The 19664-nt window shown below is 42.4% G+C and overlaps 1 protein-coding gene across 1 annotated transcript in view; it reads left to right on the top strand.

Moving 5' to 3' along the window:
* Positions 1 to 1956: 1956 nt before the first annotated feature.
* The window catches only part of megf6b (multiple EGF-like-domains 6b), a 99024-nt gene continuing 81316 nt past the window's right edge, over positions 1957 to 19664 (top strand). Inside the window, exons 1-4 of the mRNA XM_033626758.2 lie at positions 1957 to 2382; positions 3884 to 4018; positions 4997 to 5106; positions 18485 to 18589. Of these exons, the coding sequence (XP_033482649.1) occupies positions 2291 to 2382; positions 3884 to 4018; positions 4997 to 5106; positions 18485 to 18589 (442 nt within the window). The 5' untranslated portion in view covers positions 1957 to 2290. The remainder of the gene's footprint in view (positions 2383 to 3883; positions 4019 to 4996; positions 5107 to 18484; positions 18590 to 19664) is intronic.

The raw sequence follows: 19664 nt of genomic DNA, 5'->3' as shown, positions 1-19664 counted from the left end.
CCAAAATCTTTTCAGATGGAGTTCCCTAACCTAATGTGTATCAATTTAGGGATTCTTGATATGACAAAGGTTGAGGACCACTGCTGTGTAAAACAGGGCCTCAAGATTGGATTTGGTAAAAATACCTACCGATGTTCACAATTTCTGTATATTGTGTTTTACTAATCTAGGCCATATTACCAAACAAGTTCATGAACAATCAAATGTACTCAGTATAACCGCCACACAGAAATCTCAGGACCTCCTGGGATTTGAGGTTTCTTGAAAATAAACTTTGGAAACTAAAAGTATTTTGTCACGATTATGGAAATGTTGCCTTTGTGATTAAAGGAGAGCCTGCTGGCATTTTAGAGTTGAAGCCATTATTTTGGTAGTGCTAATTCAAATAATTTTTTGGGCACCGCAAGGATTCTTTGATGCAATGCTGGATTACCAGGCAAAGTGAGCAACTGGTTAGACTTAGAGATGGACAATCACTCATGCTCACATTCACACCTACGGGCACTTTGGGGTCAAGATTATCCTGCATGTTTTTGGACTGCCTCCGTGCATTCAAAGATTTTGAGTAAGATCGTGATGATCACTCAGACAATTTAAGTAGCACGAAATTATAACTGCATTCCTCGTTCGGAACACTTAGTAACTTAAAGTTGGGTTGACTTGATAGCGGATTTTGATTGTTGTTTCACAATACTTTTGAGTTAGTAGTAGTGTTCGGGTTTACAGTGTGGGGGGAAGCCAGAGTACCTGGAGAAAAGCAAACTCCACACAGAAGGGCTCCCCCGGCCCAGGGTTCAAAATCTGAGGTGACATTGCTAACCACTGCACCACAGTGCCGCCTTGAATTTGCACCAATAAAGTACGATACCAAACTGTTTTCAGTTTTCTTTAAGCTAATTTTTTTTTTTGCAGCAAAATGTATCTAGTGGACTGAAAAAGCAGTTGATTATATTATTCTAGTAGGCTACCTAAAATTTAAGTTGTATCTGTAATGTGAATAATTTATATAACTAAAAAAATTGATACTTGGCACTTGTGACGATACAAGACAGTCACACAAAAATATCGCGATACTATGGTGTATTGATTTTTTTCCCCCATCCCTAAAGGAGACATTAGTGCGCGGAAGTTGAAGGTTTAATATGGCGGTAGATTGTTGTCTTTCCAAACATCTGAGCATGGGTATATATGTTGCCCAGAAATAAACATAAACAAATTTTGATTATCATAAAACTCACTTTTTGTTTTTGCAGTTAAAAAGACTCTAGTTTCTGTCCCTCCTTTGAAAGCACATATCTCAGATGAGCTCCTGAGAGCTCCTGATCTAAAGAAATGATCTCATCCTGCGAGGCTGCACGGACAGCGGTGACCCTGGACTGTTGAGGGTCATGAACACACATGCGCGCAATGAAAGCTTTGTTTGGAGAGTCAGTAGTCGGCCCTGGCGGCTGACCCTGTGACCCCACCATCAGCTGTTTGCCCTGCAGAGTGACCACTAGCTGTTTCAGACTCAACCCCAAAAACATCCTCTGTGGCTCCGCGGGTGATTGTATATCACTCAGTTTCCCTAGATGTCCATGCGGTGGTTTGCGCTTCCAGCCCTGCAGATGCTTCTCTGCTGTGCGTCATGGCTCCGTGTACGCACACGTGCGCTCATTTATCAGCTCCAAGAACTTTATTCACATCAATTCGCGCGCGAATAAATAAACGCCATGCTGCGCCATTACGCATCAAAGTTAAGAGAAAACTTAAGTTTGGACCCGCGGAAACCTTCCTGTTTTCAAGTCCCTGTTTGTGCGTGCACTTTGCAGACTGCAGGGTGCCTTCTGTGTGTGTTTTAGAAGCTGCTGAAGCCCTGAATAATAAATGGCACCCTATCCATCCTCCCCCTCCAAACCCCCCTGCCATCATTACCAAGTCAATGAAGGAAGGCAGAAAGCGCTCAGCCTCCACGAGTCTTTGCCCGTCAGTCCAACATCTGCAGTGACGAAGCGTAGGTGAGCTGCAGACTTCAGTCAGTGTCACACACACTCATACACACACACACACACCGGCTGAGAGCGAGGAAACACACCGCATGTGATGGCAGGGTCAGTTTTGGAAAGTGCTGATCGTTTCCACGCGGAGGATCATTCACGCGCCTTTTAAGTTTCTCCCTGTTGCGCGCTCGGACTTTTTTATTTCTTAATTATTAGGGTTACATTTTTAGTTAAACTGCAGAGTTATACTCATGAATGAGTTTGCGAGTTTTTCATTAATTTTTTGAAGCTCTAATCCAAGAAGAAGAAACATGGATGGTGTTATTTCTTATTTTTTATTCATATTTATTATAGAGGCTCGTGCGTTTCGTTATGGCATCGCCAGCAATCTCCAATCCTACATGTAAGTAACCTTTTCTCCTTATGTTTTGTTGTTTATAGGCTATTTATTTTATTACAGTACACAGGGATGATGTTTAGTCTTCATCTTAAAGAAGATATTTTCACAGCTTCACATTTCCTTTGCAGTTTAAACCTGACAAAGCTGCTGGTTCACCTGCAGATGCACAAACTTGTCTCACAGACTCAAACAGGAGGCTTGTTGAGTGTTTTGCCAGACTGCAGCTGGATGACAGATTCATTTTGTAGATTCAGGATGATTCATTTTAACTGTTGTGTGCTCTCATCATGGTCTTTATTGGCTACCATGCTGTATCACTGTAATTTACATGATTATATATTAGCTCCATGTGGATGGTCTGTGCTGCATTCCTCACTCTGTCAGAGTGTGTTGGAAGCCCCCCTCACAGTGAAGAGGCAGACAATTATAACAGGTATTTTAAACCCCCCAAAATAATAAATAAAGAGCTCGAATTATGCGAGAGAAGATTCTCTGCGGTTACCTGCCAGTAACAATAAGGTCTTTCATATGCTATTATGTGTACAGCTGGAGGTGATGGTGATTACTGTTGTTTATGAGATGAGCAGCTGGATGCTGTCGTAAGATTCCTGCTGATCTCCATATGCCGAGCCTTCCTGTCTGTCCTTGGAGAGTTACCAAAGGAGTAAATGTTTCAAAGATTGTGTTGCACTGTTTTTTTTTATGTTGAGGCTCCTCTGTGCACAGCAGCAAATGGTGTGAAAGACATCAGTGGCAGGTCTGCCTGTTAACCCAGACAGACTCTGTGTAAGAAGGACAAAACATCTCAGTTAAAAGGCTTATCGTGCTCTAGCTGGGGGCGAAAATGTTAACTGTCTCTGACACTCTCGTAGGTACAAGTGAAAACATGCATGTTTTCCCTTATGTCCAGTGAAAACACCATACGTGTTTTGTGTGAATTGTCTGGAAAATTGTGGCGTGTTTTTGTTTTATACATTTATTTTGAAAATTGTGCAGGAAAGCGGTAACTGGCTGCAGAGGTTGCACATCATATGCTTTTGTTTCCGGGCAAACCTGCCTCACATGTGAGCATTTTGATCTTATCTGGTTATGATTTTGTTTTTGCTGCTTTTTATGTTTGGAATAGAAGATAGAAAATGAACCAGGAAATCCTTTTCATGCCGATGCCACCCTCTAAAAGACTTTCAGGTACCACACTTCAGGCGAACACTGAGTTAAGGTTGAACTGCAGGTAGTATCTTGTGCAGCTTAGCGTCCTGAAAGGTGATGCATGAGGAATTCCCCTTAAGTCTTTAAAAATACCATAACCAGACATCATAAGCAGCCTCACATCTCAACACAGGTAATGCCCTCACAGGCATTACATCTTAGTTAACTAGAAAATGACTCATGAAGCTTTGTCCATCATCTCCCCTCACAGTGCTCATAAATTGCCCCGCTGCTAACTGTACATCTGTAAAAACATTTTGACACCTTAAGTATTTTTTAACGCTTTTCGTTTCAGGCCCAATGTGTGCATGGAGAGGGAGGTGACGCTGGTCGCCCAGAGGCAGCCCTGCGTGCAGGCCTTCACACGCATGGTTAAAGTGTGGAAGCAAGGCTGTGTGAGACAGTCGTGGTGCATGGGATACGAGAGGAGGTGAGTAACGAGCCTCATTTGTTGTCTGTCGTCTCGTTCCTCTCTGAAGTCAAAACCTCTGACTCCGTTCTCAAACAAAACACTCCCATCCTCACCTGCAGGGGATGTGGTGCTTTGCTGATTAAACTCTGGTGAGAGCAAAGCATTAATTATGTCTCCATGAGTCATGCAACCAAAAGAATTTATCACAGAGGGCATGATCCTTCATTTGACTCCACCTCCAAATCAAACAGGATGAGCTACCTAACCTCCTCTTCATCTCTTCTTCTCTTCTGTAATCACAGCTTTAAACCTCTCATACAGTTAAGTGCAAGGTGTAGCCCCACTTCACCAGAGTCACCAGCTATTTAACACTCAGGCATCTTCACAGCAACATTCCTTTGAAGAGAGCCCTAATGCTAACTTTTTAGCCTGCCTCTGTTTCAGGGGTTTCTCACTTTGCTGCTCACACTCGCTTTCATAGCGTCATTTACCGTGTTACAAAGTCAGTGGCTGCTTTGAAGGCAGCCAAGGCCACAATTATTCGCTGTAAACAAAACGTGCTTCCAGAATGTGTAATGACTGTGGGGCAATGAAAGGGGTCCCAAAGTACAGGGATAGGCACCGCTCTCTGAAGTCGAGTCTGCCAGGCTCACACTTTAAAACGGCGCCTTTAAAAGTCTGGGAAAATGTTTGCCGAATGTTACACTGCATGTTACTCAAAGGACTGGGAGTCGTTTGATTAGATTACATGTTTGTTTTTCTTAATCTAGAAGTATTCAGCCATATGAAACATTTAAAAATGGTACGTGCCTGTCAGACTGTCAGATAATTCCCATGCACTGTATAAGCATGTTCACTCACACACTACTGTTTCACAATGTTATACTGCAAACACTCTTGTATTTTGTCAGTCAAGTCAAAGTTGATTACAGCCCAATGTCAGCAAGCATGCCTCAAAGGGCTTGTTTCTTAACTTGATGTTTGTCATTTTAACAGGACAGCATACTACACTGCATACAGACAAGTGTACCGACAGGATTATCAGACTGTGTACAAGTGCTGCCCTGGATGGTCTCAACTCAATGGAGAAGCTGGCTGTCTGTATCGTAAGTATCCTCAAGTATCCAGATTTTTATACTTTCAGTCCCCTAAAGCAGGCCTATTCAAATGGCGGCCTGCAGGTCACATCCACCCCAGATACAAACTTAGAGATATACCGGTATGACAAAAATATTTAAACTACATATAGTATCTGGAAGTAGACGAGGAGTGAGCCACCTCGCTTTCTCCTTGTCTCTGTTACACATGTGCAGCACTGATCAGGCAGGATGCACAGATCAGTACACCCTAAAACTTCAGTTTATAGCCAGTACTATTATTTGCTTAAATCACTGAAATCAACAGGCCTATATTTGGGACAGGCCTTTAATTCCTTTCACACAAAACTGTTGCTCAACAAAGATCAGGAAATACCATCAAATTGTTTGTTTAAACCAGTATGAATATTACTTGTGGAAAAAAATAGGCTTCAGATAATATAACACTTATGAATCATTCATTGGATCTAGCACCAACAGGGTATCCGAGAGAGATGGAGTTACGAAACTAGGGGATAACGGCACCCAGCATGATGACACAACACCGCTTTATCTTAAGACAATACTTACAACTCAACTGACCTGAGGACCCTTACAGACTAAAGGAATATGAATAACATACAGGGTAATCGAGGAATGGACACATAATTTGAGGTAGCCAACAAGCTGGTTTCATACATCCACATAACTTCTACTAAGAAAATGAACTGCTCGGCAACCAGACCAGGCGTCTAATGGAGACAGGTGTTTATTTGTCAAAATGTGTAGCTACACCAGGCTAGTAAAAGGGACTGGGCATTTAATTGGGACTATGCTTTTAATTGAAGTTTTACATTAGCTACACGGCCAATCATATCTCTCACAAATCAACGTTTTCTCGTGTGACGCAGTTCCGACCACGTTTAGTGGCTTTTCATGACATCTGGGCTGGGGTCAAATAGTCAAAAAACACATTCAATGTCTTTTCCTAAACACTTTTCCTTGATCTTGATGGAAAACATCATGAGGTGAGGTGTGCGTGTGAGATAAAGTGTGTTATTGGTTACTGTTATTGCTACCTGTCATGGCTCTGTGCATTGATAGCATTGTCAGCACATTTTTATTATTTGTCTGCACTTTGGGATGTGTCTGGGTCAGATATGTGACCAAAAATATATTTTTTATTTCAAAAGTAAAATGATAAAGATTGCTATTATTTAACTACACTTATTTTTTGATGTTTAAAATTTGTCATTACCAAAAGTTAAACATAGTTTTAAATAGGATGCTGACAATGTCTGGCCCATCTGCATTCCCTGGTTTTTAAAATCCAGCCCAACTGAATTTGTGCCTAAGTAGCCCTGCTTCAGAGTTTCAAAAAAAGATCACATTTATCAGGTTTTGCGGCCAGGTATGTTTACTTAAAGGCAGTATGTCTGTTCCTGACTCAGCAGGAGGAAGCATGCTTCAAACATCACCTCACCCTTGGCGCTGATCCCTGAATGAAAGGTTTTCAGAAAAAGGTCAAAAGGGTCAAGAGATGCTTTGCCCATCCAGACATCTCAGCAGATGTTATCAGTCAGTGCCATGTCCACAGCACTTGTGCTGCTACAGCAATCCTGCAAGGTTTAGATGTCGACGGTGGAAAAAAGAATCTCAAGTGTTGACATTTGCTTTTAAGTGAGGTTTGCATTGTATTATCTTGTGCTACGCTCCGAAAAACAATTAGGTCATCGTAGCACTCCTGTACTTTACGATAGATAGCCTGTCTTGCAGTTAGCTTTTACTTGTCTGGGTATGTACTCCTACATCAAAGCTCCAAAGGGCCACATCCCCCAACTAGCCATGGTCCCATGTCTAAATCTTGGCTCTGGTCCACACAGTCATGCCACTCTCTCCTCATTCAGAGGTGTGACATGGCAGCGCAGGTCAGAGGACTGCATTATGGATATGAAAACAGACAAGCCCATCCAGTGTTTACCCCAACCAATCACAGTCAAGGCCCCCAAAACACAACCCATCAGCTCATGGTGGAGAGACCACCTGCTGATATGCACAAAAAGAACAAAGAAAAACAGTATCTGCCCTCTGTAATTCCAATCCACGGGTCCATGTATGGCAAAGTAGTTCTGTTGGTCACACTGGGGCTGCCAGCAGCTCATCTCCTTGCGGATAAGCTTAGCTTCACACCGCTGAGACCAAGGAGCCTCCTTTGATGGGATTTTACAGCCAGTGATCCAGAGCACATAGCCTGCATACCATAGACAGACCCTTGGCAAAGCCCTCCTGTAAACAGTTTGTCCCCTGTCCGGTTGACTGACAAGAAAGTTCTCACTTCCTTGCTCTCGTTGCGTTACCTGGAACTGACCCGTGTGCTCGATGGCCAGCGCTGACACCCCCAGTACAGGCACATTACTGTAGCCCTCTGATGGGAAGTGGCTGGGATGTGCAGTGAGAGAAGATCTCCTGGATGTGCCTGTCATCAGTGTCTTATTATGGCATCTATGCTCTCTTCAAAGAGCTCTTTGTTTCCAGGGAAAATGTTATAGTATTAAATTATACAACGGAGCATTACGCTGTCTGCTCTGAAATGAGTCTGGTTTGTTTTAAAACACTCATAAAGAAATGTCTTAAAGATACATTCCTTAAGGACTGCCCAGTGTTTCCCCTCACTTAAGTAGACGGGGGGTTTTGTTTCTCTTTTCGCGTGACAATGGCTGCTCTCTTCGACGTGAGGCAGGGCTTTTATCTCTGTAACCAAAGACGTGGCAGCACTTTGAGATGGGACAAACTAATCACCCTTTTCTCTGAGCCATTGAACCAGGATAAAAGGAAGCTCACACCACAATCCTCCCTCTCCCACTCCTGCGCACTTTGCTATGCACTATCTGTACTGTACCTCAGTCAGCACAATGCAATCTGAGGGGCTGTTTTCAACAGCACCTCCAACATCCAAAGGGAAAAATCTGCTCTGCAAAATGTACAGCTTTAGCAAATCCCCTGAAAACCCCCAAAAGAAGGGCAGATTGGGAAGATGGGAATGCTTTGTGTTTGAGATAGTGATTTAGTGTCTGGCACCCCTGAGGATTCTGTCTGTCCCTCTGTCTCTCCCTCTGTGTGTGTTCCCTAATAAAATGTCAACGTAAGGTAATTAGGCCAATAGCGGTTATTGTGAGCAGAGTTGAGGCTCTAATCATGTTGTAGACACAGCACACACCGTGGCTGAGAAGTAGCTGCAAGTTAAGTAGTTTGTCCTTCCTTCAGTTCACCTGTTTCTCCTCTGCCTCTCTATCCACCCTTTATACAGATGTTGACATCCTGTCACAGCCTCGCAGTGAAAGGCCTCAGTTGTTGTGCTCTCCAACATTCTTTGCTTAGCATAATTAGTCACATATTTGGAGAATAAATATACCACAGCAAACGTCTGGTTATTTTCACATTTTATTCCACTATTTTGCCCCCCTCCCTCCTGTTTTCCATATCTTTTTGTTTCAGGCTACTATCATCTAATTACAAAGGTTTATGAGTTTTCCATTTACACAATAGCATCGATTTAGAGTTCTTGAGGGGTTTGCAAATATCTGAGTTTAGAGTTTTTGTGTCCAAGTGCTGATTTTTTCCAGCATCATTGCACGAAAAATGCACCCAAGCCCTTGCAGTTCTTTCACCATGTAGGTATGCTCTGCAGAAATACAAATTAGGGTGGCAACTGATGGTTAATTTCATTATCAGCTAAACTGCAAATTACTTTCTTGATTAATTGATGAATTATTTAGTCTACAAAATATCACACAGTTTTCCGGATACTTAGGTGAAGTGCCTTCTAATGTCTAGTTTTGTTAGAGCGTCAGTTCAAAAGCCAGATACTCAGTTTAAAATGGTATAACAGAAAGAAATGCAGCAAATCCTTCCTTAACTTGGAAAACCTGGAACCAAAGAATTGTTGACATTTTTGCATTAAAATGACTTAAAGGTTCTGTATGTAACTTTCAGAAAATCTGAGGCTGTTAAGTGAACTGCAGTCAGCATCGTGTTGCTCACACCGGTGAAAAATGAATGTCAATCATATGTAGAATAACGTCACTATCTGCAATCTTCCTACATTTCATTTGGACCATTGGCTCCATGATGCTAAACTGCCTACCGTCGCAAATTACATTATCAGCTGAAGTTACGAGCAACCATGTAGAATAGCTAAGGTACAGCTAACTTGCTAACATTAGCTCAAGCTAAAGTTAGTTTGTCGGCCGCTACTGCATCACTATTGTTGGCTAAATCAACACAAAGTTAGTGTCACGTGTATCACGTGAGTTGGGGAACAAACACAATTTGACAAGCTAGCCAACTAACATATCCATTCAGATAGTATTTTGCCAGTGATAATTATAGTTTTTTTTAATAATAACTAGATACTGGATGCCAACAGGGCACCTATTCGTTCCAGTGGAACGTCGCTCACCTTTCTAGCTTTACCTCCGTGGTATGCAGCCCGCTGAATATGCACAGTAGTGTTTCTCCCGCTGGCCCTGCCCATGAGTTCCTGCTCGGCTCATAGACTTTACAGTGTGATGATGTCACAGATTTTTAAATTGCCTTTCTCGGGTCGAGGAAAGTTTTGCAAATATAAAACCTCCATGGATCAAAAATTCGGAATAGAAAGAGTCATAATTGATCTTGTTTACAGTTTGAAGTAAACAGTTTTACAAACATTTCCTTTATATTAATGGTCTATGGGGAGAAGCTTTTTGGACATAGGATTGTTTTGCTGCAATATCACGAGTGGCCACTGGGAAAAATTTGCTGCAAGGCTGAGCAGCTTTCCTAGGGGCCTAGTAATAATGTTAGTAAGCAAAGCAAGCTAAGGTTGCCATCTAGCTGTAGGCCTAATTGAGCTACGCTGCATTGATCTGACCTTAGTTATTTTAAAACGTTAGCTGATAAAGTATTTCGCAGATGGCAAGATAGACAGTTTACCAGCCTGATCAGCCCTGGAGACTGGATTAAGTACCTGACGTTTTCTACTTCCCTGGTACACAAGCAGATGGCAGCAAACCCCAGCCTTGGGGTTTACAGCGGGCTGGTGGCCAGAGACAGCAACAAAGTGTGCTGATCTGGCGGAAGATCTAACGTTAGCTACTGTTGCACACTGTTAGCCCTGTAGCAAAAGCTGAAGAGAGTCAAGGCACTCAGGAACACACATAATGCACATCCTTTGGATTTTCCTAGAAAATTCGGCCCATGTCCCTTTCATAGAAGGCAACTGGGAAGGTCGGGCAAAGTCTCAGTTCTTAAATGACATTACAACCTGTTCATCTGTTGGTGATTAAAAAAAGATTAATACTTGTAAAAAGTTACATACAGAACTTTTAAATGGTTAATCAGTTATTAAAATAGTTGCTGGTTCATTTTCTGTTCTGTTTAAGATCTTGGAGCCACATCTATTCAACGTTTTTACATCCACTGACTTCTTGTCTACAAAAGGTCAGCAAGGTGACTTGTGGAGGCAGAATGCATTTTTGGAAAACCCCCAAGTGCAGCCGAGGTGACTTTTGTGTGTTTTGTAAAGAATCCAATTGGCTCGATGACTAACTTGTTCTCCCGAAGGTGAAGAACACTTGACTTTGTGATGGCGACTTCCTCCACTTAAATGTTTGGAGTGCCACTCAATCAGTGACTTCAACCTTTTACCTCAGCAAGTAGCCACGGGCGGGGCGAGGACGCGAGTTAGACGGGAATGGAAACGAGCAGTTATGTTGATTGACGGCAACAATAGGTTTTGTGACAGGGGCTGAGGAGCAGGGACAATGGCTCCTCCAGTTTGTCGTCCTTGTTAACTGCTGAATAGGAACTGGCCCCCTTTTGTGGTGGGAGCAGGCTGGCGAAGGTAGCTAGATGTGAAATAGGCCCAGTCGCCAGAGAAGAGGAAATGGTCCTCTGTCTATCCATGGGTGGTCTGTGTGTGTGTGTGTGTGTGTGTGTGTGTGTGTGTGTGCAGGAACCATGTCAGCGTGCATAGTTGAACACAAATAGTCACAGACTCATACAGAGAAACAGGCAGAAATCAGCCAGCTGAGAAATAACGTGGTGCTTTATACACCAAAACAGTGGCATAATCCAGTGGTTCCCAAACTTTAGCCTTAAAGGACCCCTCTTCCATCATTGAGTAAACTGACAATGCCTAAGTGAAATCAGTGGATATTTCAAATTATATTCAATACATTGCAATGACAGTAAACACCAACTGATTAACTGTACAGTTTACTGTACAATTGTTATACGATTCACTGTCTGTATTATGTTTTTTTTTTTTCACAATCATGCATACATAATAAGCTTATTTTTAGACAAATTAAGTGTTTTCCCTCCCAGACATTTTGCAGCAGAGAGTGAGGGCTTTATGAAAATAGCTTGTATTCAGGTCTTCACCGTGTCCTCATCCTCTGTAGGGCTGTGTATCGTTATTCAGTACTTTTTAAGGTATTGACTGAAATAACTCAGCGCCAAGTATTATTGAAACATCTCCAGTCAAATGATATCTGCATTTGATCCTTTTTTGTGCCAGGGGTCTTATCCCGGATGGCCCTGACTCCCAGATCAGCAAACTTTCTGTTGCTGCCATCTCAGGCAGCCTGTCAGTCCAATGTCTGTCTGGTTGGCACAAACACAGTAGCAGCGGCCAACATCCAACACCAAGCCGTTCAGCAGTCCCAACAAACTCACACTGACACGGAAGCGGCTCACTTAGACAGATTAACAACCGTTAGGTAATGTAAGCTGTGAGATGCTAACATTTAGCTCTGTCACTGTGTGTGTGTGTGTGTGTGTGTGTGTATGTGGACTCTCACTAACTTTCCTCGGCACAGAGCTCACACTCCTGCAGAAGCAGCTTCAATCAGTGCAGTTTTGGTGTGGATAAGTTGAGCGCAGTGTGTTGACAGAATTGGCAGTTCAGTGTGTTGAGATGCCACAAAATGTTTTAAAGTGGCTATGCTACATGCCACTTCATTCACTTTGTGGGTATCGAATGAAGTACTGTATTTGTTTAAGTATAAGTGGGCATGGACTTTTAAGTAATCACATTGCTGTCCAGTTAAAGATGTGGGTGTATTACGGGATGGTGAATGCCGCTGTGCACAAAGCATGAACAAGCTGCTTGTTTTTTAAATTAGTATTATGTGTTTCCTATTTGGATTGAGTGGCGTGCCTGCCATTATCATGTTTTATCCACATCTCTGTTGCATTAGAGTGAGGAAAAGAGAGGAAATGTAGGATGCGAGGGCCAAATGCTGAGCATGTGACAGGTGTTTTTAATAGTGTTTATTCTTTGTGATGTGACTAAATGTCAATATTCTCATCCATATATTTGGAAATAGGGATGAAAATATATTTCTGTCACAGGAATCTCTATTATTTGGACCATCTTAAAATAATGGATGTAGCTACCATGATGTCACCCATTGGTTTGTCGACTCCTGTTTTGAAGCCACGAGTTAGGCATTGAAGCCATTGCAATCTGCTGCAACACCTTGAAGACAGCCTGTCACTCAAGTGGCCCCACCCTTACATGTGCATAACTCTAATAAATAAAATAAAATATAGACACCCAAACTGTTTTTTGTACCAGGCTGTAAATAATTTATGTCGACTGTAAAGTCGGGCATTCTGGGGCGTCGGTGGCTTAGTGGTAGAGCAGGCGCCCCATGTACAAGGCTGTTGCCGCAGCGGCCCGGGTTCGACTCTAGCCTGTGGCCCTTTGCTGCATGTCACTCCCTCTCTCTCTCCCCCTTTCACACTTGTCTGTCCTATCCATTAAAGGCTAAAAATGCCCCAAAAAAAATATCTTTAAAAAAAAAAAAAAAAAGTCGGGCATTCTAACATGGGATTGACTCTGTTTTGTAGCCAGCCTCAAGTGGCCATTAGATGAACTGCAGTTTTTTGCACTGAAGCATTGGCTTCATTACAGCCTGGAGGTTCCTACTTGATTTGGACCTACAATATGACCTGGGGTGCAGCAATTGACCCAGATATTCTAATTGCAGAGTCCTGCACACAGACAGTTTTTGCAAAGCATTTTTGCTGCTGCTTTGTCAAACAGACCCAGTTTCTAGTTCAAATGGTATTTAATGTCTTTCAAAGAAACCTGTCAGAGATCATCTCACATAGTTGGCCCTCTTTGAAATGACACATTCCTCTGCATAGCAACGCATGATTTGTTGCCTCAAAATACAGTGCTCAGCTCCACGCGTACCAATTATGGCACCAAACAGAGCCCTGAGCGCCGGCCTTTGTGTCTGTGAATTGCCCTAAATACGGTCTCCCTCTTGGTCGCACTCTGGGGGTTAAACAGATTGACGGAGCCTAAACAAACACTGGGCTTTCTCTGTGCTGATGTGGTCATCCCCCTCAGAAGCTGTAAGGGTGACACCTGCTCGTTGGTTTTTCAGTTTCCCGGTGCGAGTCGCTGCCCCCTGCTCTTTCTGTCTCCTCTTTTTGTGGGAGCTGCTAATCCTCTCAGAGGAGGTGTCTTTGTAATAGAGTGGAGGCATTCACAGCAACAGATGAGAATGAGTTTTATGCCACGCTACATGCCACATTAAGAAATTATTTCAGGGAAGATTAAGCAGCGTAAGGGGCTCAGGATGGGGGCGGCCCAAAAATGCCCTGGTTAGCTGCCAACAATCCTGTGTCTCACATCTCAGAAGGGGGAATGTACATTCCCCTTGTTGTCGCTTAGCCACGCTGCCCTGAAGTGACTCTGAGAGACATCTGACCTTTTACTTTGTTGCTGGTAATTAAGTTCATTTAAAGCTTTTTACCACAATTTAGAAATGTCTCATTAATTTGATCTCTCACAGCTGGCTGTAATATAATTGTCCCAAAGAATCTGGATCTTTTTGCAATCAAACCTGACCACTGAGTCATGCTTTTTTCTTCTCGTCTGTCATCTGTAGCTGTCACCACACCAAAATCCCCTCACATTAGATAATCACAGAAGTGGGGATTGTTATGTAGCTGTATGTTGAACCACTACAGTGCATAATAGCTTCTGTAGCCACACAGTCTTGAGGAACTGGAAGTCATCACAGGCAGATTAGCAGCAGTGAGATGGTTTTCCTGTTGGAGTTGGATTTCAGCAGCTCCACAGATAGGGCAAGATTTTGGTCTGCTAGGTACTGAGCACAAGTAAATGGGTGTATTTGACAATATGCATCAGTTTAATAAACCTCTGATGTTTTCTGGTGTGTTTTTTTTAAGACAACAAGAGAGGGAGATGGTCTTGATGACTGTTTTAGATTGAGTGTGTGTACAGTATAGTGTGTGTGTGCAGGGGTTATTTGTTGTAGACTCCCCCGGATGGTCCAACTGTTGAGCAGGTGTCTGAGGATGGAGCCAGATGACAGACGGATGTTTATGCTGAGTGCTGGTCTCCGAGGAGTCCTGTGAATCTACTGGATAAAATTACTCGGGCTCATCTGTGATTATTAGAAATCACTTCTTCATGTCCTCCTCTTTTGTCTAGAAATGTTATGCTATTCCCTACTGCTCATGACGCAGTTGAAGCCAGACTGTAGATAACTCAATTCAACATATATTTTCACAGCCTGAGGCATCTTTTCGTTTCCTCTGCTGATCAGTTGTCCCCTTTAATTGTACCTCTTTTTAAAGATATGTAACTTTTACGCATTAAAAAGTCTGAAGACGACAAGAGCAATGTTATTTATTTTGTGGAGTTATGTACTTACATTATCTCAAAACATTACAACAATGTTCAAACCCAGAGAAATCTGTAGTTTTAATCCAGGGCATGGTCCATGTCATGTGGTAGCTGCTGCCTGTCAGTGGCGTCATATCCCCTTTGTGCATAAATCAGGCTTGTGGTTATCTGCCAGAAGCTGTCATAAATGGACTTTTTCTATAGTTTTAAGCCACATTTTTATCATAAACTTTTTAGATCTTGGTCATTTTTAACTGTATGTTTTAACCAGATGAAGGATTTTAGTCATCTGACGTCTGGATCTTAAGTTATCAGAGACACAAGCTGAGCAAATGACACGCAATGTCGAACAGCACCAGAAAAACATAGAATTTTACCCAAATACCCAAGCCCATTTGTTTTGGAGAGAAAGAGACCACTGCGAATAATTCGTCTCCCAATTGTGCAATTTGGAACGCAGCAAGTGTCGTCAATTTGATTTTTTTCTTTTAGTCTGACAAACACAAGTGGCAAATCTTAACATATTAGAAACTTCAACCAGCAGATTTTGGCATTTTTTCCATATAGCTTACTTAAATGATCATTATCAACTCAATTATCTAAATTGTTTTGGCTGATACACGTAAATATATCAAGCGTAGATACTCTGGGGAAAACATGGCAACAGTTTCTCTGTGAAACTCCTTTATAGTAGAAGGATGTTCAACAGTGCGGGCTGCCCTCCTTACAAAACTTCCCGTAAATGTAGCAGTCATCATATATAAGTCACACTAAGGTAAAATATTCCTCTCAATGCATTGATTTAGCATCCCACCTGTATGTAGGTAGGTTATGTAAGGTTGATATGATCTTCTTTGTTGTGCCCATGTTGTTTCCATACAAGTTCAGTGCAATACAGACGCACTGAAGGGTTCAAGGGATAAAGGAAAGAAAAAAATCATTGGGGATTAGATAAAGTTCACGCTGTGTTTGATTGAGCTGCTCTGAGCCCATTGATACCCTCGCTATGACTATATATGGTCAGTAACTGGCATCAGACCGGCAGCGCCTGGTGTGATGATTGGTCATGCCGCTTCTGGTTGGATTAGATGGGAAGAAAAATGCATATCTGGCAGAAGACGCACAGTTAAACTGGCATCCGGAGGGGTTCTTCACAATCATCTGAGGGAACGATTGGCATTTAAATTCCTCTTGTGATTAGCTGGACCGTGTTTTTTCACTCCCCGTGTCCACATGTTGCCAGTCTGGAAGAGCAATGATAGACATCAATCCTCTGGGCCTGTCATCACTGTACTCAGCTCAGAGGAGTGCAAACAACAGGCCTGGCTTAAACAGCTGTGTCTTACTTCACAGCCATATTAGCCTCGACACACATCAGATAAGCACACAGCCAGGGAGACTGCAGCACACATGTACTGTACATGCACTCACACACACATTTTTAGGTGAAGGACTGTCATGATTAATGTGAGTGTTGTGCTGGCGTGGGGAATGTGATGGTGCACCTCCGAGGTGGATTCACATGTTCAGAGCTACCTAGTTTATACGTCCCGGATTCTTTGAATTTCACGTCTTAACGAGCTTGAGAAGTTTGACTCGCAGGGATTTATGGACACGGGGCCGCTGGCTACAAGAGATGGATGAGCCACGCTCGCCCTGTGGCTCTCAAATTTTGTCCCATGACTCACTCATGCACATCTGTATGATGACTGTTTGCGACAATGATCAAAGCTCAGTTAATCAATCAAGGTGATTCTTAGGTAACATTCTCAAAGCAGGCGGGAAAAGAGGCCACTTTCCCTTAAAGGGCGGGTCAATCTGTGTTCTTATACATGTTTTTCCAAACAGAAACTCCCACTGAACCACTGACTGACCTTATGTAACTGTAGGTTACAGTGCTGACCCTGCTGTTGCCACTTGTTGTGGACGCCACGATAGTTCGGTTGCGAATGTCACACAATAACAAAAACCAATCAGAGCTAGTGGTAATTAGTAGGTAATTACTGTCTCTGTGAAAGGAGTCTGGTGGATGTGGACAGGAGCAGCAGCAAAATGTATTTTAGCCTCCTAAAAAAAGGTTTAAGTGTATTCTATATAAAAATTATTTTACTGCATTATCTTGCCTTTGGACAGCCTTTTGTGACGGGATATTGAATCCATTACACATGCTCCTTTCAAATCCACCAGACTTCATCGACAGACACAGTAATTTAACCTCACAGCACAAGGAGTTTGTTATTGTGTGACTTCCGGAACCAAACTAACCTGAGGCCTGTACTATGAAGCCAGTTCAACTTACTCACGATATCTTTTCGTTATCTGACTTGACTAACCCTAATATTGGCCATCTGGATAACGGGTACTACAAAGCTGGTTATCAGCTAGTTCAGTTAACTCTTGGTTTTGCTATCCAGCCATGAGCACGTTCATGTTAAAGAGACGGGGGTGTTGATTTCTAGTGACATCATCAGAACCATGAATGAAATAGGCTACCTCATGTCATTTAAGATGAAGGGGTACCAAAAGTGTCTGGGACTACAAGGCAGTAAATTGTCAATGAGGTGGAATGTAAACGACACTGAGAAATAAAAAAAAAAGTAGAAATATTGAAAGAACTATCGGTCGGCGGAGACTTAAATTATATGACATCAGTACAGAATATTTTTTGCTTTTCCGTTGGATAATGATAAAACTACTCGGAATATGTCACATGAAGCACTTAAACGTAATGCCAGACTGTTTCTGCTACTGAAGTAAAGGGTGGGAAAGTAACCTAGGTAATGAGCTACATAGCAACGCTATCACTGCGGACTAGAATAAACTTTGCAGAAGTTAAAATGCTGCTAACATCATGTGTTTAGTAAACAATCTCTTTGTTTGTTAGAAGCTCTGTTTAAAAACCAGTGGAAATAGACCTGGAACAATGAAATGATTCTACTGACCTATAACAACGTATACGCTACTCTTTTTTACCCAAGACTTAGAACTTTTTTCCATGGATAGTTTTTTCTTGAGTGATCTAATTGGTCAGGGGTTGGGGTGTTGAAAGTCTGTGAGCCGATACTCTGAGTTAACCCTGAAGGTACCTCGCTAGACCAAAACCCTACTTCGTAGTACAGGCCTCTGGCGTCCACAGCAGTATGTGGGTTTATATGTAGCAACAATATCGTACAGACACCTACGTCAGGTCATGTGGAAAAAACATTTTAGAAGGCCTTAGGAAAATAGCATTTTCAGCTAAAACATACCTACTTGGATCAAAATCTAGATTTTGGGATTTTAATACTTAGGGAATATCATTGGGAAACTACAGAATGATATAAAAACCTAATAAATAAATAATGGAGCCGGCCGTTAAAGGTTATCCAAGCTGTAGCTGCCACTCATGTTAAAAAAACAGTGATACTGTGAAAATGTAGTTTAGAAATTTCTTAGACTTGGCCTTGAGCCTGCACGTCAGCTCAAAGAGCCAAGTGGCGGATTCCTCTGACATTGGTTAGTGTGAATGGGGGAGAATCAAGGTTCCTCTTTAGTCAGGAGTGAACAGGCCGATGATAAGGCTTTGATAGAAAGAGGTCAGCGTTTGAAACTGAAGATGTTGACATTTACTGACAACAGCCAGGTGTTTCTGTTTCACTTACTATTTTTTCTGTCTTTTTCTACCACTCTGTCCGTCCACATGTACATGTGCAGCGGTGTGTAGCTACGGCGTGTGCTTCAATGGGGGTCAGTGTCGGGCGGGATCCACCCAGCTTTGTGACTGTCCTTCAGGGTTCAACGGACCCAGCTGCCAATATGGTGAGTAGAAACGTCCCGACTATGTCTTATAGTCAAAATCTCTCTTTCTTTTCTTCTTTTTATATTTGTTTGTGCTCCATTTTTATTTTCATTAGGGTAATGATGTAGAAACTGTCACACAATGCACAGTTACACAAAGCTACTCTTTTTGCACACATCCATTTTCCATCACTGTTAGTGGATGCAGTATGTTGTTAGAGTAAAAGCAGGAATCATAAAAACTCTTCACAGACAGATTGAAACTGATAGCAGCTTGCAATTTGATTAAAAACACCTTTCTGGCTCTTTGCTGGGGCCTTCAGTTCTGATCCATTTCAGTCAGCTCTCCAAGCCTCTCCTCTGAACTCTCTGAGTGAGCAGCTTTCTTTACAAGTGAATGAGAATCTCCTCACATCAGCAGTTGGCTTCTTTACTACAAGCCCAAGTATTTTATCAGCAACTCCATTGTTGAATTTGAGATGTTGAAGTAAAACAGCGGAGGGCTCTGTTGTTCTTCTGATAACACCACACGACAGGAAATTCCTCAGAGTGTCAACTTTTTACCAGAATCATCCATCTCTCCCTCAAATCAGGCCCTCCTAGACACTTCAGACTCTGTTGCATAACTCAAGTTCAAATTGCGGTGACAACTGAAAATCAGTCTCCTTTTGTCACCATGGTCTGGTCTGACTTCACGCTCTCTGGGCAGCATTCAGGATCTCCCACGTTCATCTGGCTTTTTCATCCACATGTGATTTTCTCTGGTTCAACAGATGTAGCTCCATGACACCTTTTAGCTATACAGTCACCTCCTTGTTGGCTTTTATGAAACTTATGATCAAGCTATGGGAACTGCAGCACTGACAGCCCCCTCTATATGATCAGAGCTCTCTGTGGTTGCTAAGCTGACCTGGCATACATCTGATTACTTAACGCTTGAATAAAAGAGTTAATCACAAGCACAGTGGGTCCATGAACACACATGCCCATTATGGTGCTGCGTAAGACCATTTGTCGCCCTTTGTGGAGGTCTTTAAGAAGTCTGAGGCCATTTGCGGAATCTTTGCTGATTAGCAAAATTTACAATATAGATTTA

This window comes from Epinephelus lanceolatus, chromosome 1, assembly GCF_041903045.1.
Source record: "Epinephelus lanceolatus isolate andai-2023 chromosome 1, ASM4190304v1, whole genome shotgun sequence".
NCBI lineage: Eukaryota > Metazoa > Chordata > Actinopteri > Perciformes > Serranidae > Epinephelus > Epinephelus lanceolatus.
Note: the sequence above shows the minus strand (reverse complement) of the source record. Positions and strands in the feature narration are given on the sequence as shown.